This window comes from Phalacrocorax aristotelis, chromosome 3 (assembly GCF_949628215.1).
Source record: "Phalacrocorax aristotelis chromosome 3, bGulAri2.1, whole genome shotgun sequence".
Classification (NCBI taxonomy): Eukaryota; Metazoa; Chordata; class Aves; order Suliformes; family Phalacrocoracidae; genus Phalacrocorax; species Phalacrocorax aristotelis.
Genome location: NC_134278.1, coordinates 61,995,948 through 62,020,240, shown reverse-complemented (window position 1 = coordinate 62,020,240; position 24,293 = coordinate 61,995,948). Strand labels below are relative to the sequence as shown.

General features: G+C 38.2%; 1 protein-coding gene across 2 annotated transcripts in view; it reads right to left on the bottom strand.

Annotated features, from left to right (window-relative positions):
- The window catches only part of ENPP1 (ectonucleotide pyrophosphatase/phosphodiesterase 1), a 57,475-nt gene that overhangs the window by 2,225 nt on the left and 30,957 nt on the right, over positions 1 to 24,293 (bottom strand). For both annotated transcript variants that reach the window (XM_075087645.1, XM_075087646.1), the window contains exons 9-24: positions 24,157 to 24,266; positions 22,877 to 22,942; positions 22,493 to 22,565; positions 20,037 to 20,145; positions 18,749 to 18,880; positions 17,166 to 17,197; positions 15,894 to 16,021; positions 14,753 to 14,822; positions 11,470 to 11,557; positions 8,223 to 8,398; positions 7,634 to 7,685; positions 4,690 to 4,844; positions 3,376 to 3,511; positions 2,606 to 2,686; positions 1,388 to 1,520; positions 522 to 678 (exon numbers count right to left, since the gene is read on the bottom strand). In XM_075087645.1, coding sequence (XP_074943746.1) covers positions 522 to 678; positions 1,388 to 1,520; positions 2,606 to 2,686; positions 3,376 to 3,511; positions 4,690 to 4,844; positions 7,634 to 7,685; positions 8,223 to 8,398; positions 11,470 to 11,557; positions 14,753 to 14,822; positions 15,894 to 16,021; positions 17,166 to 17,197; positions 18,749 to 18,880; positions 20,037 to 20,145; positions 22,493 to 22,565; positions 22,877 to 22,942; positions 24,157 to 24,266 — 1,698 coding nt within the window. The remainder of the gene's footprint in view (positions 1 to 521; positions 679 to 1,387; positions 1,521 to 2,605; positions 2,687 to 3,375; positions 3,512 to 4,689; positions 4,845 to 7,633; positions 7,686 to 8,222; positions 8,399 to 11,469; positions 11,558 to 14,752; positions 14,823 to 15,893; positions 16,022 to 17,165; positions 17,198 to 18,748; positions 18,881 to 20,036; positions 20,146 to 22,492; positions 22,566 to 22,876; positions 22,943 to 24,156; positions 24,267 to 24,293) is intronic.

Genomic DNA, 24,293 nt, shown 5'->3' with positions numbered 1-24,293 from the left:
CTCTTCACTGTAGGACAGGTCTGCCCACTTTCCATGCTTTGTTCTGATGTATATGGAACGCAGCTATGTGCATTCCCATCACAACGCCAAGGTACCTGAACTAGAAGCAACCAATGCTCTTTAGGAACATCTATGCCTTCTCCTTTTGGGTATGCATTTGGCCTAGCCCTGACCTTTGTTTGTGGATGACTCATCTTAGCAGCTCTTCATCCTTCTCAGCTACTGGCTGGATATTCGTGTTACAGAAATCTATGTATGTATCACATTGATGATGTCAACATACTCTGAGACTCTATTCTGCTAGCTGTAAGTTTTGCTCTTTGAACAGAGAGCTTCTATTTTCACATTTGAGCACATATACAGACTTCAACATCATTCTATTTACAAAAATATTGTCTTCTCTCTCAAGATGACTTGATAGACTGTACTGTTTTTGCAGTCTTTAGTTAATCACTGATATCCAAGCAAAACAAGCTCAAGCCTGACTGCAGGTGTTTATGGGGACCGAATAGACTACTTACTGCACAGCTTTCACTGTTGTCTTCTCTGTGAGGTACAATGAAAGACAAAGCATCTAGAGATCCTTCACACTCCAGAGGGGTTTCAGAAGTATTTTTACAACTAGTCAGCACAATGAAGAAGTGAGTTGGAACTGGAACTTCTGAATTACTGGGGTGTCTGAAACACAAAAGATCTTTCTGTAAATCCACCAAAACGTAATTGCACAAATAACAAATTACAGCAATCAGCTATATTCTGGCATATCCATTTTAGCAATCCACCTGTTTACTCAAGGAAAGCTTAGTCCTGGAAGGAAAATTCCAGATTACTGTTTTGCAAATCAAGTCTGGCTTGTAGGCTGATCTAAGTAAAAAGTTTGATGAGGAATAACAACAAACTGATTTATCATGAAAATATATAAGAATCCAGACTAGATGGAGAGTTCAGACGGAGCCCAGAAAACCAACTTTCTGCTGGCTTGAAGCAATTTTGCTAACTGCTGTATTTGTACCCACAACTCCTAGTGGAACACTGCCAGCTCAGGAACTGCAGGGATAAGCCCCTGCCTCGTCCACTCCTAGAGGCAATGTCATAAGATTTCAGGCTAGCAGACATTCTTCCACATGCAACAGCTTCACTTACACTTCACCTTCAGGTTTTGGGATGACAGTTTTTGAGGGTGCGTTTTCTCTTTAAGCTTGTTACTTGTTTCTTAGCTTTACACTTCTGTAACTGCTTAGGACCATTTGACTGTCTCCCTCTGAACTGATACAACCTGCCAAGGGCCCTTCTCCACAAGATGCTTTCCTTGACAACAAAGATCATAGTTACTTTTTGACCACTAATGAAGGAAAGAAAAAAGGGTTATAAAGTGAAAGGTTCCTACCTTTTCACCTTTTCTGGGGTATCATAGAGCCCATCAGAGTCATAATCAAACACAGGACCACTGACTACATTGACGCCGTTCCTGGCTGCAGCATATTCAGGTAGCAGGGATTGATGGAAGTAGTTCCATAACACTGAAACACAGTAATGGAAGTAGGAAACAACCTCCAAGGTAGAAGCTGTTAATACAACTCTGCAGAGTTTTCAGTGGAGTTTAAATAGACATCAGCTAGGAAAATAATAAGTTATACAGGTGTTTACAGTTTTCAAAGGCTGCATCTAACCGAGCAGTAGCATGCACCGCAGTGTCTCCTGGCATTGTGGTTTCACAGTCACCATAACCACAAACCTGAATGAGGCATAGTGATGCTGCTCACTTGTGGCCTTGCGTTTCTTTCCTTGGAAACCAAATCATAGAGAGGCTAGATGAGGGAAGGTGAGAAAAGACCATGTCTGCCTGTGTCTTGACCCACTATCAAGTCGGCCTGTCTAGCCGTACAAGCATACCTATGAACTGGGAAGTATCCTTAAGTCCTTCAGTTCAGACGTACCTGAAATGTCTCCTTATCAACACTCTATTTTTAATTGTATGTAAGAGTTGACCGCTATTCCATTACAAAACAGGACACCTCTCCTGTCCAGAGGAAGTGCCTTCTTTTTCACCAGGAATATGCTTAATCACCCTCAACCAACCATCTCATGTTGCCCCTCACCCAGGAAATCCCAGGTCTTCATATCTTTTCTACTCGAGACATGATTATTTTCCTGTTTTCTTAGTGACTAAAACCCTGGATTCCTACCTGGAAACTAATCTGAGTTTAGGAGATATTCCTAAACCAGAATGAATTTAACTCACATAATTATATAAGGCTATCTGGGTTCTTTAGAAGAAGATATTTGATATAAAACCCTGTTTAGATAGGTAGGAAAATGCAAACAAAAACGTCAGACTTTAAATGGAGACACTTATACTTTGCTCCCATGTAATGAGCCAGTTGATTAGGAATTGTAAGCTCGCAATGGTGGGCCTTTTTCTCAAGAGTGATAATCCTACTTCAAGGAACTCTTCACTGAGGTAAGAAGCCCACAGTCTGGGTAGGTCTTACTTTACAGAGGCAGCTGAACCAGGGATCATTTGCATGGTTTGGAAGCAGGCAAACAATCGGCAGACTTTCTTATATTCAACTGTGCAAACAAAATATACATACAAATAAAATACCTTTAAATGCAGGATACATTGGCACAATGTTGCTGGTAAGCAAGGCATCATAGTGAGGTTTCTTCGCATCTGTCATAAAATCTAAAACAAAGAAGAAAGCAATTCATTACTTGGATTTGTTACTTTAAACTTACATTTTCATGCTTTTAAAGATCGGTGTAATAACATTAAGGTGGAGCTGACCTAACTTCACTTTCCACAGCTGACATGGGTTTAAGTGCTAACTTCAGTACCTGCTGCACCTTATCTAAAATAAATAGTCTTAGCCACAGCAATTGCACTTGTCAAATATACAGTGGACAGATTTCCTGAGATTTTAAAATATCAGAACAGACTTTTGAATTATGGGGAAAGGAATAAAATTCATTTCATGAGTGTCAGACCAACTTGTTCTGACTGCAGAATGTAGGCATAAAAACAGGAGCTCTGTTGGAACTTCGCAAATTACACTTGATGTAGATGTTTGCATAACCTACTACTCAGTACTTTAAGGCACTAAAGTCAATGTAAAATGCTTCAAAATCAGGTCAGCAACAGTTCACAAACAATTTAACCACTTGTAAACAGCTAAGTATGACCTTGGACAATGCACCAACTGCTGAAGTGCCCAAAATGTTTTTCATTTTCATATGCTGAAGTGAACTGCAACAATTCAGCAACTACTGCTCCATACTCCGATTAGTTACCAGAAACATCTATAAAAGACTACACCTACCACATTACAAATTATTTAAATCAGATATGCTGTACAATGAGGGTAGTATACTTACTTGGAGGAGAAAGGAATCCGTAAGTTAAGCGAGGATGATTGCTGTAAAACAAACACGTCTGGTTGTGATTAAAAGAAATACGAACATCCTTGTGTATACAGCTGGAGATATCTTCTGCAGCAAAAATCCATTTGTCCTATTGAACAAGAAGAAAGTATCATTGGTAAAACAGATAGCTGACTTACAATAACTCTCTCAGTGTGGGGGACTGGAGAACTCTAAATATCTAGCTGCAACTGCCTTTAATGGTGTGAAGGAACTTAAGATGCAAGAATTGTTCCTCTTGTCAGTAGAAGACAAGCCCTCCCGTCCATTTCACGTATTTTGAAAATAAAGTGAATGGAACTGCAGCATCTTAGTTGAGTTGAGAATAACATCTTCCAAAACAAAACCTAGAGCTGCCCATTAAAGATAACCTGATCTATTGTAAATGTACGTGGTCATTCAGGCTAGGAATCAGAGACAGACAGATGTGTTGTTAGCCATCTCTCTTCACTGGGCCACTTGTTATAGTAACTGGTTGCTTTATGCCACTAACCTCAAAATATTTAGGATCAAGCACACCTTGCCAGAGTTTAGTAAAATTTACTCATAACTGTCATTATTTAAAACATACAATTCCCAGATAATCAAACTAAAAAGCAACCTCAACTGTCCTAATTCCTTTTAAGCACAATGTCGCTTCTAAATTTTCTATGAATGGGAAAGGCCACTCACTTTCATTCACAAGATCAGTACTCTGCATGAACATATGCATCTTAGCATAGGGCTCGGGACAGCAAATACCACATTTATCCCCACCAAACTCTTTTTTTCCCCAATTAGGACGATCTTGTGAGAGGAGGATCAGATCAGGGCATGAACTGCTCAAGACAGTCCAGAAATTATATTTTCAAAAGGGTCCTGCCACATTACAAACACGGTTTTAAGACCACAAAACCTGTGTTGAGACCAGACTTTAAGGACAGCACTGGAAGACTGCTGTAGCAGACTTACACTGCCAAGCCGTAAGTCGGTGCAGACTCATAGGGCTTCTATATCAATGGCAATGGGCTCGTAACTTCCTGGCAGATCTACTTGCTCTGGAGGCAAAACTGCAGCTCACTCGAAGAAACAGGAAGGAGCCAAAGCCATTCCTTATTAATACAGGAAAGTGAAGAAAAGCTCATACAAAATTACGCTTTTTATCTCATGTGGTTCTACTTGGTTCCCTTGAGATAATATCATGAGCAGATCTAAGCAGCATTCAGGAATTAATGACATTCAAGCTTTTTACCTTTTGAGATTGCTTCTAACCTTTCTTCAGATACTTACATCTTTGTTAACAGTGTACGCACTCCACAGAGACATCCTGTAGTCCTTGCTGTATCCATTCACATAGTGGTAATGGTAAAGGAGGCAGTAATTATGTCTCTTCTGCAGAACCCTGGGCCGTCCATAGGGCAAAGTAAGTTTCTCTGTCCTTTTAACTGCAGGAGAAATAGTGCTTGTTACATTTCAGTCAACACTAGTTGTTAAGTATCTTCCTCTCTTATACACCTAAGGTCGCCCCACTTTCCAATTGCCTAAGTTGCAGTAATGGAACAAAAAATATTTCATTCTTATATCAAAGGTATAGTTTCTATGCTAAAACAATAGATTAGATGACAAAGCTAGCATAAAACAATCATTTACACTTATACTGTACAAATTGAGTTTATATTTAAACCAAAGCCTTTTGCCATTTAAAACAGGAAATGGATCTAAGTTGAAAAGTTAAAGTTCTTGTTGACTTCGTGTTTTAATCGAAATATGTAATGCACGATCTGCTTCTACATAAAATTTAGATGGGACAGCAACCAACTGTGGTGATTTGAAATCTGCTGAGGGGACTATTTTAGTAGAAACCACAAAGTCATATGTAAAAGTGACATTTAAAGGACTAAGAAATATAGAGATCTAAATAAATGATACAGTGAAGTACTGGTTGTATTTTCAGATGTGTGAGAACTTGCTTTATAATGAGTGTGACAGTCACAGAACCCTCCTTCTTCTCTCTCATGGACCACATCTCTTTAGAAAGTTTGTTCATAGAGAAAGATATCTCCAAATATTTTATGTTTGATACTGCAAGAGGGTTTTGGCAGACCCTTGCCTAAGGCACTGCCTATCTATTGGCCAATCACTGCATCCAATGGAAGAGTGAAGACTTTCCTTTAAAACTGTATCAGAAAGAAGCTATGTGGGATCAGCAGAGGGTAAGTCATAGGACAGAAGCTCAAAAGTAAAGCAGGGTTAGCAACAGAATTACTTTAGGGTCAACACCATTTAATTTAAAAAGTAACAGAGTCAAAAGAAACACATGCTATTGCAGTCATCTGCTGTAGTCAAATGTCAGCAGAATGTGGCAGCTTTTAACGCCTAAAGTAGACTTCAGTTTCATCAAAACACTGAATATTTAAATTTTTGCCAGCTGGAAACAAAAATAAGGTTTTTCAAGTTTCGAGTTCTCTGATGTAAAATAAAAACTGAGGAAAACTAGCACATCGCGGAAATATTTTAAAGTAACAAAAGTATTACTTTGCTATTGAAAAGGCAAGGATTTTCAGTCATTGCATGACTGGAATTATAGAGAAGGCAAAGTATATTTTCCATTACACAGGTCACTACCATCCACAAATTATGCAGAACTACAATTTCAATGCAACTGTTTTAAACGGGGAAAGAAATTGAGCAACAAATGCCGCATTTTTTTTCCACAGTAATTCCACAGCACAAAAAAATGTCAGGATTGTGACATTTATTTCTCCACCCACGAGGGAAAAGGAAAACAATTAACTTTTTTTTTCATAAAACTAAAAATGCAGTTAATATTTTGTTGTTCTTAAAGACTGTCAAGTTATGACAATCAGTGAGAGAACAGGCAAACTGAGGTAACTAATGAACTCCAGTCTTAAGGAGCATTTAGGCTGGTTACTAGAATTCTTTCATCTGTGATAATGCTTTTTATATCTAATTAACAAGTGCTTAATTCATACAATTTATAAGGAAATTACTGCTTTTAAGACCAGTGCTAAACCAGGTCTCACTGATAATCCAGGCCCAAATCCTACTGTTTTGAAAACGTAGGTTTAGAGCCTTATTCTCTATTTCTAGGTTCCTATTTCTTCAAAACAGAACTGAAATAGGTTACGTGCCTGGCCTTGACATATTTCTTCAGAGCTGGGTTCAGCAAGGCACTCAGACATCCACCTCCACATGAGCAGAGCCAGTTTCAGTGAAACCACACTGTACCTTACCAATTGCATTTCATTTTGTTGCTCCCATGAGTGTTACCAGACTGAAACAGTTATTTTAAAAGGGTTCTGGGGCATATTTTAAAAAGATGCCACACCTTAGTGGAAAAGGTTCAGGAAAGCTCTACCTACTCTTTGTGCCAGGACAAGCTACGCAAACCAACAGAAGCCTTAAATTAGGCCTGAATAAGCAGCAAGTACTGGATCCTGACTGTAAATGGCATTTAACTCCACTTCTTAATAGTGAGCTATGGTGGGGTGTTGCCAAATACAGAGTTTCTTTGCATAAGAAAAGAGGCTTCATGAACACACACGAGGCAAGGTCTCCATCAGCTTATTTCTCTTTCTGACAGCCTAATCATCTTGATTTCAGCTTCTAAGGTTTTAGCCCCAAGGGCTACATTCCGTTTTGACTTATGGTTTTCATTACTTATTGTCTTACCTGCTTCATGCTCAAAATAGTTTATTTTGTTTTACAAGTCATGAGCATATCTACACCCTTGCAAACTGCAGCTCATACATGGCATGTACATGTCCAAAGAATGGAAATTAAGCATAAGTAAAACAAGCAACAGCTTAAGACCATGTAACAACTCAACCATGTTAAATACCCCTTATGCTTCATTAAAAGCATGCTGCCGTCATGTCAGTATTTGCAGGGATTTCTGATCAGATACTCCCCCCATACACCACTTTTCCCTCCCATTCTGGAATGCTCTCAATTCAGTGCTAGAAAATTCAAAAATATCAGATAATACATGTGCCATAAGTACACATGTATAAGGATACACATTTATTTGAGAACAAATGGTTCAGTAGGACTGTATTTGAAAGCCTCGAGACTATAGTCCCAGCAAATATTTCAAAGAATTTTTACCTCATGTACTTAAGCTTTGCTCAGAAGTTTAGACATCAAACATTTTATATTTTTAATAATTCTTATATTTTTGTTATAAATTTATATTACTATCTAAAGTTCTTACCTTCTCTTTCAGTGAGATTTAAACGCTGATGAAAATCCCTTATTGGCAAGCCCTATAATTATAAAGCAAAAAGAGTGAGATTCTGCTGTGTTCTACATAGCATATTATGAGCCACTACAACACTTAAAGCACCCAATATGACGTCTGCCTTGCAAGTTATCCCTATACAGAACTGACTGACATCTACTGGAGAGGGACTATGGAGAATTTGTAGGAAAAAAATTGTTTTTGCCACAAGCAAATCTACAGCCTTGAAAACCTCAGCCCAAAGACACAACAATGACAGAAGGGAAATCTTAACATAATTAAGTAAGGCAAGCAAGAACCGAATGCTTTCCCCATCAAAGCTTCTTTCTGTGGCGCCTTCCAGGCCCTTCAGAGATGAATATGACTTTACATAAGCAAATTGCAAAAATGAATATACAATACAGGCTAATATCCACTAACCCCAGGCAAGGCTTGATTTTGAAATCAATAGTAAGGGACTGCAAAATTAGCGGGTAAAGATAAACACTGGAGAATCCAGAGTTTTGCTCTTTGAATACAAAACAGACGCTGCCTCTACAATCTTAACCATTTCAGTATTTACCCCTGTCCTGCAGGAGCAGCCGAGGCTCACTGAAAAGGCTCTTTGTCCCACCACAGAGCATTCAGAAGGATGGCTTGTTTCTTTGGGATGCTGGGGGGTGTAAATGGGGTTTCTTAAAAGATGATTTAGGAGTCCATGAGTTCCGTTGTTTGGGGCTGGTTTCAAATCAAGCAAATCTATGGAAGAATTCAAATAATATTAACAGGATGAGAAAGACTATAATACATTGCTGAGTATATCGTGATTACGAGTATGGCTGAGTCAATAAACCTGCACTGTTTGCTGCTCATAACACCCAAAAGGGAAAGCAATGTAACCCCTTTAAAAGGAAGCACACATGTTCGTAGCTAGGGCTCAGGATGGTATTAGTCTGCTTGTAGAGGCACAGAACAAGCGGAAAAAAGGATAGGCTTACATCTGAGGGAAAGCAAACTTGCAGCATCCAAACTTGCAGTGGGGGACAGAATAGGAATCTCAAACACATGAAGCTAGTGACTATATAACATTGAAGCTTTGGTCAATAAGTTTGGGGGCTTTTTTTTTTTTAATGATCTGGCAATTAGATATAAAAGCTTCAGTTAATAAGCATCACTAAAGGCTAAAGCCATAAAAGAACCTAGACAGAACATAGGTTCTGCTTGTCACTTAGGTCTAAAATGTTAAGCTTCAATATTCTCAAAGTAATCTAACTGCAAAAGCATCCCTACCCCAAACACACAAAAATCTCTGCTATTAAACTAACTCGAACAACTAAAACCTGCCTACCACCAATGCCTAGACACTCTTCAGACAGCTTCAAAACACTGCATAGATCAAGCCCTATTTCATGCTTAACCCTTGCTAGCATTCATAGATTTGTTCTTCCACTTAGCTCATACTGAACCTATGAAATAAGATGTTTTCAAAACATAGCAGGTGACGAGACATGGTTGTATCCAAAAGCTGGGTGTCTAGATCACTCACCTAGAGCACACGAGTTAGAGCTTCTTACATGCGGAACTGAACACATTTCCTCCTACATTATGCCACTCATGTTAATGCCGTTCCCTCCAGATGAAGAAGCTGTTTTGCTCTAGAAAGAATAAAACCACCTTTCTAATCCTAGCAGTCTCTGCTCCTACAATTACATCACACAAAGGAGTGAAAAACCAAACCAAACCAACTAGTCCTGGAACTCGGGTCCCCACTTCAACAGCTAAATTACATTGTTATGTTCCTATTATTTCAAGTGGAATATCCAAGAATTCACAGTGCCCCAGAAATCCCCAAGTCCAGCAGTTTGAACACCTTGGAAAACATGAGTTGAAATTTCCCAATTCAGACAACAGTTGTAAATATCTGGTGGTCATGCTTTTAAGTGCTGAGGTGTTGGACAAATGGGAGACAGTATCTCTTCTCTGGCTGTATTTTGCAAGAAGGTACAGTCAGGCACTTCCATGAGAAACCCTAGAGCCCCAAAAGACAAGTGAAAGAAGGTGCCCTTCTGCAGTCCAGAAGGCGCCTAAGCCCTGGGCAAGGAAAAAGGTTGAGTAAGGCATCTCACTTCATTTTCTGTCTGAAAGTTAATATGCTGGCTTTTGCACATCCTATTCTTCTAACTCTGTCTACAGAGGGTGGAGGAAATCTAGACCTCAATGACTGCACTTAAAACTTGATCTGATCTGTCACTGAACTTGCTTCACTGAGACGTCAGTAAGGACTCCACCTTTCCCACACAGCATACACAGAACAGAGCGGGGGGGGCACAAGAAGGTGGTTCAAGATCAACAATGACATGATAAGACAAAGCATACAAGGCTGTCAGAGACACACTCCCTGACAGTGGCCTGTCTCCTATTCCAGGAAAGACTTTAAACACATGGCTTAAATGTGATATACCTGATCATCGCCACTGATCTCAAGCATGTGCACTGCTTCCGTTAAGTGTTTTCTGGATCAAACCCTTTGGTAATACTTTGTCTCTCACAGATGGCAGATGTTAGAGCAAGTATAGATCCTGGCAAGAGAGAGAAGTAGGCAGGAAATAATGGAAAACAGGTGAAGACCTCAAGGGAAATAAATGAACAGAAAGTGGCAGAACTACTGATAGACCTTTGGAGAAACCAATGAACTACAGAACACGGGAGAAGGGACAAAGGAACAAGGGGTCACAGCAATATTGCGTTTGAAAGGGGGGAAAGGGAAGGCAGCAAGGTGTCTAATTTTCAGAAAGACCACTTCTCTGGTGCAGCGTACTGTACAGTGTCAGAAAACAAACTGAAGAATATCTGTATATGGCATGTCCTGTCTGTGATCCTCAGATACAGAAGCAGACTGCATGGAACAGAAATCAATCATGAATCCTAGAGTTAGAACATAGAGGGGTGAGAAACTGGAAACCTGACTACTGCAGAGACAACTAGCTCTAGAGCAAGACTCTAAAGCAATGGGACTACAGACTAACAAGACAGTTGCAGTCCATCAAAAGACCAAAAAAAAAAGTCTATCTGGAACACTTGTTGTATTAGACAATGAGGAAGGACAGGGAAACATCCAAATCTAGTATTAAGATACAATACATAAATTGAACAAATAGCACACACAGTGATGAATTTGGGAGAAGGTTTAGTATATGAATCAAGTAAATAAAAATAAAAAATCTAAATGTTACCTGAATTAAAACCCTATTTATATCAAGTACCTAAAATTAAAAATATGATAAAGGAAAACAACAAATAAGAAAACGCATGACAAAATAAAAGGAATTGTTCAAGTGCATAAAAAGCAGAGGGCGACTGATTCAGGCTTTCTGGAAATTAGCTACCTGGCTGCTGCACCCATACCCATTACTATGCTTGTTATTTATTGTTCTGCCTTAATAAGGTCACCTGAGTAATTAATCTAATAAAGCCTCTAGTTAGAAATGAGAGAGAAGTATCTCTTCTTCTTGATGGTAGAGAGATTGTGAAGTAGTCAGTTTTAGTAGCGGTGAGTCAAAGCATCAGCTCTGGAGCAGCCAGAGGAACACACAGGGTCACCAGTGGAGAGATATGAGGCAGCCTGACCAGTAGTCTCTAAAAAGCTGTTAGTTGTTTAGTCACTGGACCTTTTTCAGAAAAAAACTAACAGCTTTTTATTAGTAAAAACAGCAGCAAGTCTTCAGGACAAATTTCTAAGGACACTTAAGAATCTGTTATTATAAGATTTACAATACCCAAAAGATACTATATTTTACAGAACAAAGGTGACCCCCATCAATTGTACTTACCACACATTAAATTATATACTTCAATGTTTTCAAATGGATCAACTTGAGTACGAAACTTGAATCCTGGTCCAAAACCAATAAAGATAGCCTAGGATTTACAGAGAAAAGTAACATGGAACTCTGTTTAAGACAAGTTGAAATGGAAAATATCTTCAAACTCAGAGAGCATTTTCTTCCAAGAATTTAATCTTTTTCTTTACCAACATAGTATGGATCACATCAAAAGCATGATTTCTTTTTTTTTTCCAAAAGCAAATGTATGAGAATAATTTTAAAAAGTAGTAAAAGAGTATTAGGAAACCCAACTCTGTCTCACTGTTGTCTTTAAATAGTTGCTGTCAGCCATTTATGAAGTCCGTTGCTTTTCTCTGCTTTTGAAGATGTTAAATTAATTTTCTTAAATGCTTTGAGAGATTTAATGGAAATCCTGAGCCAAAAAAAAACCCATCGCATTTCATGCCCTGTAAACAATTTGGAAGCTTTTAATTTAAGGCTATAAAAACATCTGTTTGTAGCAATGTTTTAAATCATTTAAGCAATGGCAAGATCCTAGACTTCTATGCCTGGTTTGCAGCTGTACTTTCTTCATCTTGCAACACTTCCTGAGCTGTACTGGCACAAGCTATTGAGTAACCACACAGTGAACCTGATCCAGGAACACAGCCAGCTCAGAAAAATTTCTTTTTTTTTGCTGCTGGCTCTTCTCCTTCTGGTTCATTTCCCCGACCTACTTAACTCTGCAGCCACACAAAGCTTACACTAGCACAGAGCAGGGTTTGCTGCAGGAGTAAGAACAAGGAGACAAGGGCAGCAAATGCTTCAACTCAACTGCTGCCAAAAAGATTGTTTTTAAACTTGCCCTGAGATGTTCAACTTTGTTTCATTTAACTAAAACTGATTGCACCCATCTGCGGTATCAAGACACTGAATGAGTGATGGATTTGCAATCTATAGCATCTTCCTGGGTAAGATCTCAAAGCTCTTTGCAAACAATGCAAATGACTCAGATTTCATAGCTTTGTGGCAAAAATAGAGCCTAAAAACTCAACTCTAACTTCTTTTTTGTGATTAAAGCCTAAGGCAGGCTGTCATTCCGTAACTGTTGATACTAAAATCCGCAGGCTAATAATTTACTCAACAAGCCTAATCTGAACCAGATGAGGCAGGAACACGTTATCTCCTTTCTGTTGAACTAGTTAATTACACAGTATGAAATTTATGCTGCTATAATGTTAGCCACAAAAGGATAAGTTATATCCGTTTTAAAACCAATTGGGAATGGTACGAACTGACAATCACAAATCTGGCAAAAAGTTTGAATAGAGTCAACATGCTGAAAAAGATCTACAGAGTTGAACTGTGGCAGAGGGAGAATATACAAAGCTGGCATTTAGCATCACATGGCCTTGCTGATTGTAACCAATTACTAGGTACCCTATCAACAGATTTTCCATTGTCAAATCAGGGAAGAAGAGTAGGCCTGGAAGGGTGAACTGATACAAAATTAACACCGTTTTCTTAAGTTTTTAAAAAACAGTTTGACACCAACACAACATAATTCTACAAGACATGAAAAATAAGGCTTTTAAGAGAAATCTCTGATTTGCATGGACTACATAGATCTTTTCATAAAACTTGTTTTAATAATTTTTTGAATACAGGGTTCTCTCTTTATAGATGTGCTTACATATATTCACTGCAATAGTACCAAATACCTCACAACTGTTAGTGGATTTTATCCTGAAATATAACTTTTTGAAATTAATAGTATTGCCTTTTTGTTTTAATAGCAGAAACTAATGCAAGAATGGGTTAAGTGACTTCCCCAAATTAGATGGAGCTCACTAAGGATCTGATTTCGTTTTTCCCTATGATTCCTTCCCATTTCCAATTAAAGAGAATTCACAGACTCTCCTTATTTTAAACATGGCTGACATGCTCTCTCCTGAACGGACTACCACAAAACAGTGATGCACAGTCTATCACGACAAAGTAGAATTACAGAGTTGGAAGATGATTTAGTCAACTTTTGCAAATTTCAGAATCAAAATTAATTATATTATTTCTGAAAGATGCTTGTCTGACCAGTTGTTAGGTAATTCCTGTGGTGGAAGCTCCACAGACTTCCAGGGCAAACTGTTGTACTCATTAATGGTTAAAAAAGTTTTCTAGTAAGCTGCAATAGAGTTAATTTGGTTAAATCTCCTACTTCTGTTCTTAGGCACTCTCAAAAACAAAGATGGACTACCCTTACAGACCAGGGGACTGGCTGGCTGGGAACAACTTTGCTTGCAAGGGCCTGGGTGACATAGTGGACAGCAAGCCAAACATGAGCCAGCAGCACACCCTGGCAGCAAAGAATGCCAACAGCATCCCATGCTGTATAAAACAAGTTCAGCCAGAAGGTTGAGGGAGGGGATTATCTGTCTCTACTCAGCATTTCTTTAGGCCACATTGGGATACCCCACCTCCGACATAAACATGACATCAATAAACAATCATTGCAAATACAGCGGAGGGCCCTCAAGATGGTTGGGGCTGAAGCTCTTGCCCTGCAAAGTGGGACAGGTCTTGTTCAGCATGGAGACAAGACTGCTTCAGGTGGACCTAACAGCACTCCCTCACTACCGACAAGGTGGTCATCAAGGAGTTAGAGCTATGCTCTTCAGTGCTACACAGTAGGAGGCAGAGACACAACAGGCATAAAGTGAACAAGAAAGATTCTGGCTGGCTATAACTCAACACATTTACACCCTGAAGACATTCAGGCAGTGGAATGGGTTGGTTAGAAGTTGTGGAGACTCTGCCCTTGGCAGTTTTGAAGATGCAGCTGCATAAAGCCTGGAGAAACCTGGTCTGATCTCACAGTTGAGTCTGTTTTGATTTGGAGGTGGGACTAGAGACCTCCTGAGGTCCCTTCTAATCTGAATTCTCTCATGACCTACAATTACTGGATTTGAGTTATTGATGAGATAAGTTTTCTCTTTTCCTTCTTTTAATGTTACAACAAAAACAACTTGGCACAACTTTATACTCTTACCAGCACAGTGAAATCTCTGGGGTAAGTCCTGCTGGGTTTTTATGCAACTCTTATGACCACAGAATCCCGCCCTGTATAGGTTACCCAGCATGTCACAATACCAATCATACAAATGCTTGATTCTTTAATTGCAGATGGAATAGCGTCACAGATCTTTTAAAAAAAATTCCAACAGCCAGCAGCCACAACATTCAGAAATAGAAGGAGCTAAAAACTAAGATCTAGCATAAGTTTAAGTCTCACCTGCATACTGGGGAAGCGATTATCTGAGCCATGGAATCCACCTGTGCAGCTTTTAATCTCAAGTGGTTTCCTATTAAAAATTCACAGCTTATATAACTCACAATTTACAAATCTTATCAGTATAAAATACATTCAGTGATGCATTGTTTACTTGTCTATTTAAAGATTTTTAGAGGCTTGTCCTTAGGGACTAGAAAGTGTTTAAGCTCTAGAAGAGATGCCTTTAAAATCAGAATTATAGTTTTCTCTGCAAATGTTATCCTTTTGGAATTCTCCAGTGTCCACCACAGTCACTTGAAGTCAAAGGTCAGATGACATATGAAGAGAATGTTTGCTCTCAGGATAACAGATTTTCATGTTACTCTTATTTGGGAAACAGAACTTCATAGTACTTTTTATATGTAGTTTCTTAAGGGTTTTTTAATTTGTTTTTTAACAAACGACAGGCATCTTACAGTCCAACAAAAACAAACATCCAGCATATGCCAGGTCCATACATATTATCTAAATGTGTACAGTTCTAGTAACCCAAACATGATTTGCATGACTTGTACATGTTCACAATGCTATACATCAGGACTTAATGAACACATGGACTTAACTTTTTCATGATGAAAGCCTTGGAGTATCACAGGGGTGTTCAAAATTGTATTATTATAGCAGATGCCATTATTCTGGGAGTTGTAAGTTCACTGGTCTCAACATGTGAGGTAATTAACAATAGTGGGTTCAGTACATTTGGTGTATGCCAGTGGATAGCTCACAAGACTGATTCAACTGTGTAGCTATGCACATGCTTAGCTTTCATGACTCACTTTGGAAATTCCAAAAGCATAGCAAGATGCGCTCAAGTATCTCACATCTGGGACCTTACTTTTTAACATTTGTGTCACAAAGCCTGCCACTACCTGCACACTCAGCAGGCAGAGTAAAGCTGCCGGTTTAGAATTCAGCCTCCTCAAGCCAGCAAAAACTGTAGAGAAAAGCATGCATTTTTTCTTTGCAACATCCCTTCGCTGTGACAAACAAGAATACCAGGCTCCAACAGCTATTGTTGAACTCTAAGCATCTGGAATAGAAAAGCTATGAGAAAATAAGACATTATTTGCTGTATAATCAAGTACTGAAAACTGTAACTTACCTAGCAAGCTGCCATTGGGAGTCTAAATAAAAGTGCAGTGGTTCAATCCGGTCGTTATAGGAATAATGGAAACGCTTGGGTAGCAGCTGTTTCATATAAGCTTTGAACGGCTGATTTGGTTCTATGCACTGAAATGTTTAAATTAAAATGTAAAATGTACATTTCACCAAACTTCTGCTTATGTCATGCACAGTTTTATAAGAAACTTCAATTACAAAGGGTCTGCAACAACTTCCACCATGGACAATGGGACTCTGTCAGGTTTGGAGTTGTATGGTCTGGGACATAAATATTAATAACTATTTAAATAAGAAATACTGACTGGTTTTGCTCTCAGTAGTTATTAGAAGAATATTTATTTTGGATTATGCACTTAACTTAGGTTTTTTTCTTACAGCCTACAATTATACAGAACAAAACAGTACTGCTTAGAATTAATAAAGAATTACACTGAGATGTGAACATCATGATACTTTCAAGTGGTAGGAGACTATCCAGTGCAATAATTCTACACTCTGCAATACAGAAGGTAACAGGCATTCAAGGTTTTTTTAGACTGGTCACTCAGGGACAAATAGATTTTTCCACCAATTAAGATCCATTCACGATTAAAAGAAAACCAAAACCAAAAACAAAACACCACCCCCCCCCCCCCCCCCCCCCCCCAAAAAAAAAAAACAACCTCTACTGTAATAGTGGAATTTCTGAACAGTGAATTCATCTATACAAACAGCACAGCTCTCATGGGCAGCAGTGTCTGCACAACTGAGAGGTAAACAGATTATGGTGCAGGGGTAAGAAGAGAGGCCAGGTATAGAGAAGAAAAACAAATTCCTTAAGTTGGAACTGACAAAAATATCCTCTTTCAAAGCTGATTATCAAAAAGGTGTGAGCAAGAAAATCTTATGATTGTCCAGGAAATGGAGCTGAGCTTTACACTGACTTGGCCTGCAGCCAGTATGGTCCAGATACACAGGTTCTCCAGTCTGAAGAGCAACCTGATACAGTGCTAGGTAAGGGTTAGTGAAAAGAAATGAACACAAAACCTTAGTTAATGCACAACCACAGTAGCCATATGACACCCTACTCAACTTTGACCTTCCCTTCCCCTGCATGGAACTAGTTTTGTTGTTGTTAACAGCACAGCATATGGAAGGTCACCGATTCAAAGTCCAGGTGCTATGTAAGTAGCCCAGCAAACAGCTGGTGCTACAAAATACCTGTAGATGTCAGTAGAAATCAAGCTAAAACAACAGATATGATGACACTTACTGTGAGGTTTCTGACAATGCCTTCATAATTAACTGGAAGAATCATATGTAAGAATTAGTCACCTAAGTTAAAAAAAATCAGATGTAAAATGAAAGCATTCCTATCATGTAATATGATTAGTTTAGTTCCAAAAAATTTCTGGACATAAGAATTATTTTTCCACAATGAAAACCATATGGAACAAAACAGTCAGGAGGCTGTCAGGCTATTGCTTTTATGAGATTTTAGTCCACAGCCTCTCCTTCCCTTGCTCACTTATTTACAGCTTTAAAGTTTTAAGCTATATTAGCCACAGTTAGAAAAATAATCTGAGAAGTAAGTTTTCACAAAGAGAGGCAACTAAAGGCTGTGCTGATCAAGCTGGATTATTCCTGCTTGCTAAGAAAATTATAAGGGAAAAGAAACAAATAAAACTCCTGTCCTAATAGTTGTATCTGGCAAGCATTCATAGAAAGATAGCCAATTGCAAGCTGGCTAATATTCAGATGCTTCGACTCAAGCCAAAAGGGACCATTACATCCATTTATTTTGACATTTTGTATAACACAGGCCCATTACATTTCACAGAGTTACTCTGCCCCATGTCTGATAGCCAGTGCTTGACTAAAATACATGAAGGACTACACTGGCAAGGGAACCATTAATAACTCCTGCATAGATGTATGCAGTGCTACAAAGACAGCTACGCTACTTCATTAAAACAGTGCACATGTCAAAAAGAGAAGATACTCTATTTTTCTTCTTCCTGAACTTGTTTCGCCAAGGAGAACCTGGAACTGCATTTGACTCCCACGCTCCCCAAGGAAACATGTAAAACAGTTTAGAATAGCATCAAACAATGAAGTAAACAGAACTTAAAGTCACTGCAGTTGACGCCTACAAGTTTTAAAGGGCATGGAGAACAATAATCTAGATAGAAAAAAACCCAACAATTATGAAATGTGAAGGGAACACATGTATTCTACATTAAAAAGTACAAAAACCTGCAGGCTTTAGTGTTCACCTGAAATGAGACTGCATAATGAACCAAAGTTTAAAATTTGCAAGCATTCATTGATTTTTACTCAGGTTTATTATCTTATTTATGTTTATTTACAGTTTACTCAACTGTTTTCAGGCCATTAGGCCATGTTTTCATAGCTAGGAAATACAATACTCATAAAATATGTAAAAGATAGTAACAATCTAGCATTCCTTTAAGACAGAAATATAGCAAGTCTACATATAAGCTGGTAAATCAGGAAGTGAGGTGAGACATGAGGGGGAATTTTAGGGCTGTCTTGAGTAGCAAAGATCTGATTCAAAGGAACGCCATTCACAGGGCAAGAGCATTTGCAGTTGGTCATTCTGAGGTAGCCCACAAAAGCAATCTGTAGGTTCAAATACGCTTTCAGACCTGCAAAGTCAAATGGTCTTTAAAAGCACAGATGCACTACTCAGTATTTCCTCTTCATCATTATCCAGGTTGTCCCTAGCTGACCTTCACTCAGGTTTACTAATGGAAGACGTGGATCCTAAGTTTGTATTCATAAAGTACAAAAGCATTTAACTAAGTAACAAAAATTAGTTTAGCAACTACATACAAGAGAAATACTCATCTGGAACATTATTAGGTCTTAGGCGAGCCGCAGGACCAGGTACTACTATGAAATCTTGAACATCATCCAGGTAGGTATTCAGATATGCTGTTTTTCTGCAGCTCCCTGCTTCCATCCCTGCAAAAGGAAATTAATTTTAGTTAAAAGCGGGAATATCAATGAAGAGTAGCCTTACTGAGGAGACATGTAACTTAAATTGCAGAAGTCAGAAATGTAATTTCTTAGGTCTTTTTATCAGCAACCCTAAGACATCTGATCCAAGGAGATCACAATACTCATGTATCGAAGAAAACAAAACATTACATACATACACATAATCAGCCATTTCCTCAGCCTAGAAAGACACTCCAATTGAATAGATAGACAAATTTTCTTCTCTGATGGGGAAGAAATCTTATAAGCCTAAGAACAGTAGTAATGGTCAGGCCAGATATTCATTTAGTCCAATACCAATATTCAGTAGTGTGTATCTAGAGAAATACCCAATCATCACAGCAGTTACGGACTGATCTTTTCCCCAGTGTTCCTTATCAGTTTCCAAACCCCAAAAGGGACTCTGAGTTACATATTGTATTTGAACTCTTACTTTTAATAATTCCTAACAGGTTTACCCACCAGTAATTTTGTAAATATTTTAAGCTTGTATAGGTAATTGGCTTGGATCATTCCCAGTGGAAATGAGCTCTGCAAGTCAGTTTTGTGCTGCAGAGAAGTGTGCTTAGATTTTTTTTGTCCAGAAAAGAAACAGAAAAAAATGTATTGGTAAAATACAGAACTTATTACAGAAATAATTCCAGAAATACAGAAAAGCTATTAAAGAAATAAATTAAAATTTCATATTCACAGCTTGTAATAACGGAAAAGGGAATGGGTAAATGAAAGGAAGATACGGCTTCTATTTTCACTTCTTCAGTAATTCACAACTGGTGCTGTGTAGTGTAGTTAAAAGACAGAATAAAATGAAATCTGTTTTTTACAGTTCACATTTTTATTCTATTTCCTTTATCATCTGGGAATGATCACAGGAGGATTTAGGAATAAAATATGAAAATTATTTAATCCCACCAGATGTTCTCCACTTCTTCACCCCGCCAACAGTCTCATTCTTACCAATACTGATTATCTCTCACACCATCTTGATAATGTGAAATGTAATTTCTAGGTATCAGCTGCTTCCTTAACCTTACCAGAAACATGCAAGTATAAACTCAGAATATTACTTTATAAAAACAGCCCTTCAAAATTCTGATATATTTTATAAAATCAAATTTACCATGATCTGATACAAAAATAATATTCAGGCATTTATGCAAGTTCATTTGTTTGAGACCATCCATCAGCATCCCTACTATGTTGTCCACCCTCTGTAATGCCACAATCACCTGCAGGGCAAAAATACAAACAAAAAGTAGGTGTTAATCACTTCAGTTAGAGAATAGAATTTATTTCTAGGGAGAGTGAATACATATAAACTGTAACAGTGTATGCTAAGAAAGAATAAGGAGCTCTTCTTATACGCCATTCAAGGCTAGATGCAGTCCAGACATAATCAAAGGACACAGGGGACCTAAAACCGTGTAGTAACCCCCAAACTCATGACAGGAAGCGCATATAGCACATGCTAACAGGAGGAATTGTGAGGACAGCAGACTTACAGCATTCTCGGTTAAACCTGTTCCTACTTCTGTCAGTTCTGCACCGTTTAGATGCATAGTCTTTACATCTACTGAGAATGGACTCAACAGGCACACCTGTACAGCTAAATAAAAATGGGAGCTTGCAGAGTGCCTAGCACCTGCACTGCTCGTGGCTACCTCCCCTACAGAAGACTGGCTATATTTACCCTATACAGGTGTTGGTCCCATTTTTTTCTGGGCCCCACACCGTACTAAGACACAGCTACACATTTTTGTGTGTTGAAGATATTAAAAACAAACAAACAACCCCAAAACACCACCCCAGATTATAGCCAGTGAGGGTGGTTTTAAAATTGAAGATGTTTAGTGTGTTTTAAAGTATAAAATTGAGAATGTTTGGTGCATTACCAGGGGCACAACTGAGGACAAGAGGGAATGCTTGAGTGTGCAGATGCTAATGAAAGAATACCAGAGGACTGAAGAGAACCGAGGAAGCCAAGCCTGTGGCACTCTTCCCCAAGATCCCTGTTGGGAAAGACCCTGGAGCAAATTACCCTTGAAATTATGACTAGATATTAGCCTCAGAGCAAACTAGTTTAAAGGAACAGAAAGATCCAAAGAACAAGCCACCAAACTAGCACTGTTCATGATCAGGGGTCTGGCATTCAAGCTCACTTGTATAGGCACCACCATTGGGGCTGCTTTTGAATACTTGCTAAGTAAAGAAAGCAAAAAAAGTATTTTTAAATCAAGTCATTCTAGTACCTCATTGAACTATAATAAGCTGTCTTGCTTTGTGTGAACAGAGATGAGATGCTTCTGGGGATACTATGGACAAACCCTCAAGGTCTTTCTCACCAGAACATTTGTGGCATACAGAACTTCAGATCCACTTATTAACCAAAGAAAGGATAAATATCTGAAGGGTGGGTGTCAAGAGGATGGGGCTGGACTCTCTTCAGTGGTGCCCAATGACAGGACAAGGGGCAATGGGCACAAGTTGGAACACAGGAACATGAGGAAAAACCAATTTACTGTGAGGGTGACAGAGCAGTGGCACAGGCTGCCCAGGGAGGCTGTAGAGTCTCCTTCCCTGGACACATTCAAAACCTGCCTGGATGCGTTCCTGTGCCCCCTGCTCTAGGTGTGCCTGCTCAAGCAGGGGGTCAGACAGCATGATCTCCAGAGGTCCCTTCCAACCCCTACCATTCTGTGACAACCAATTTAAAAATGTTCCCCATACTGCAGTTCCAATTAGTTGTCTACTACTTCACTGGGGACTTACATTCATCTACAGTTCCTTACAGGAACACTAACTGCTCATACCTTAAAAGAAATTGGCAAGAGCTTTTTCCTGTTGTCACCACTGAGGTTAAAAACCTAGTTAAGATGCCCAAACTTCCTGGCCATTGAAGATGAGAGAATTTTACAATGTTCCTGAATTTCCAAAAGCTTTTTCTTTTGCACTCTTCACTTTGGTTTGCTAAAATGTAAAGCTATTTAGTACTTTTGAAAACAGTAGCAGTCCCAAAGACTTCTGATTTATACAATAGGTACACCACAGACTGATGGGGTGAACATCCTTTTTCACCTAACTGCAGAGAGATAAGGCCACTATTAATCTAAACTTCGCACAGAGACTGGGGAAAAATTAATGACAATTATAACATGAATACTTAACCACTAAAACTTGGACCATTGCTATAAGAATTTATTTTCTTGCTAAACTGAAAGTAAATAAACTTTCTGTCTCTCTCCCCCCCGCCTTAAAGGAATTCCTTAAACCTTAAACTTCAACATAAAGAATTAGTAGGAGCAGATAAAACAACATGCAAGACTTACCCAAACATGCTTCGACAATGTAAAAGTTATTGAAATACAGAAAATAAAAATTAGACTTACTAAATAGGCTGTTTATTACATGCTTTGTATCAATGTTAATTATGGATGGGCTGTCTGCTCACAATTGTTTTTCCTAATAAGCATACTGAACATATTTGATTAATCTAACATGAATTATAGAAGTTTACTATAGAGTCAGAGCAAAGATTCAAATTGAAAAAAAAAAAGAAGAAACTACAAAACTACTTACTCCGCTGCTTACTGGTCCAAACTTATGTCCTGAGGAATCTGGTTCTTCTAAATACAGAGTGTAAAAGTGTGGTCTATATCAAACAGTACCAAAAATGTAATATTTTACATACATGTAGAGACAGTTTGAAGAAATTGTATTTCAACAACAAATATCAAATATTGGAAACAACACTATCATTCAGAGAAAGGACACATTAAAGGGAAATAGAGAAATATAATTTAATAAAAAGTTTCACTCCTAGAAACAGGCTTTCATTAAATAGTATTTTAACATTGTTAGAATAATGCATAAGATATTGTTTAAAATAGAAATAATATATTACAAAATAATTCATTGCAATACCACTCAAGCAGGAACTTGCACTTGCAATAGCATACCTACCTTTCATCTTCAGGTAGCTGCAGCCAGCGAAGAACAGTTACCACCCTTTCTTCAAAGGGGATTGAGCTGTATCAGAACAGTACAACATCATCATGTATTTCCAAAAGCTAAAAAAATCTAGTCACACATTACAAAAATCAATGTACTTTAGCAGAGAAAATTGAATTCAGCTGGATGCCATTAATGGCTACCTAGCAAGATGCAAGTTTATCTATGCTAATTGTCTGTGACTCTACAGGAGTTAATGGCCTGATCTAAAGTTCCCTTGAATATTGTCCCCATTGACTGCAACTCGATTAGAATAAAGCTCCCAGTATTGCTTGTGTTTATTATACAAAGAGGATAACTGGCTTGAAGGTGCCAAATCACGTGCAGGTTTCCATTCCTGTACTGTGTTTTCAAAAAGTTTTACTTTGGGAGTGTTTTGTTTTAAATTTTTAAACAGTTTGAATACAAGTTCTCATACTATTTTGCAAAGTAGATGTTCTATATCAATTACTGAAGTAGACCAACAATAAGTATGTTGACCTGTAACAACATGAGGAACACATGAAGTTAGTAATTCAGCTATTTAACACAAGTTCAAGTAACAATGTACAAGTTCCTAGGAAAAACCACATACGTAGTAAGTCAATAATCAGAATTTCCATGCTATATGAAGGTTGTAGGAATAGAAATGATCCTAAGAAGACAGAATTGAAAAGCCTGTTTTCTTGTGTGAGATTTGAGATTATTTAGTAAAGTGGTGACAAACATATTTATGTAGAATTTTCATTAGGCAGAAAATGCTTAACTACATGCAGAGCAATCACTGACTAAAATATGACTACCTCAGTGTGAAATATTTTCAAAATTTGCAAGGAAAATAATTTTACATTGGAACAATTTGCTACAGTCAATAGTAAAACATTAGTTTTCATGGACAATATCACATCAAGACCCGATCTATTCACTGTATGAGAAGTTTGGATTGAATGACTCTAAACACACCCACGAAAGACTTATAAACAGAAACAGAAAAGCACTATAGCTTCAAAGCTGGCTGCTCTTAAAGCTGATTTTTTCTACATCTTTCCTGTAAAACATTTGCTGCCCAATGACAAAATGATCATACAAAGAATCTACATTAACCTGAAACAAAGTTAATTGGATCCTATCTTTTTTTTCATGTTGTGTACAACTATTTAGAAAAGCAGGAAAAAATGTATGCTTTCTCTGGCATCTGTCCCATTGCAACAGTTAAAGTAAAATACTCATCCAAGACACAGGAGTTTACATACCTATTGTAGTTTTCATACAGGTTTGGAAAGGTTCCATTAACTGCTACATCTGATCCAGGCCAAAAGAATGTACCCGCTTTTAGACCTTGGTACATAGCTGTTACCCAAATCTGCAGGAGAACAGTTGCCATCATTAG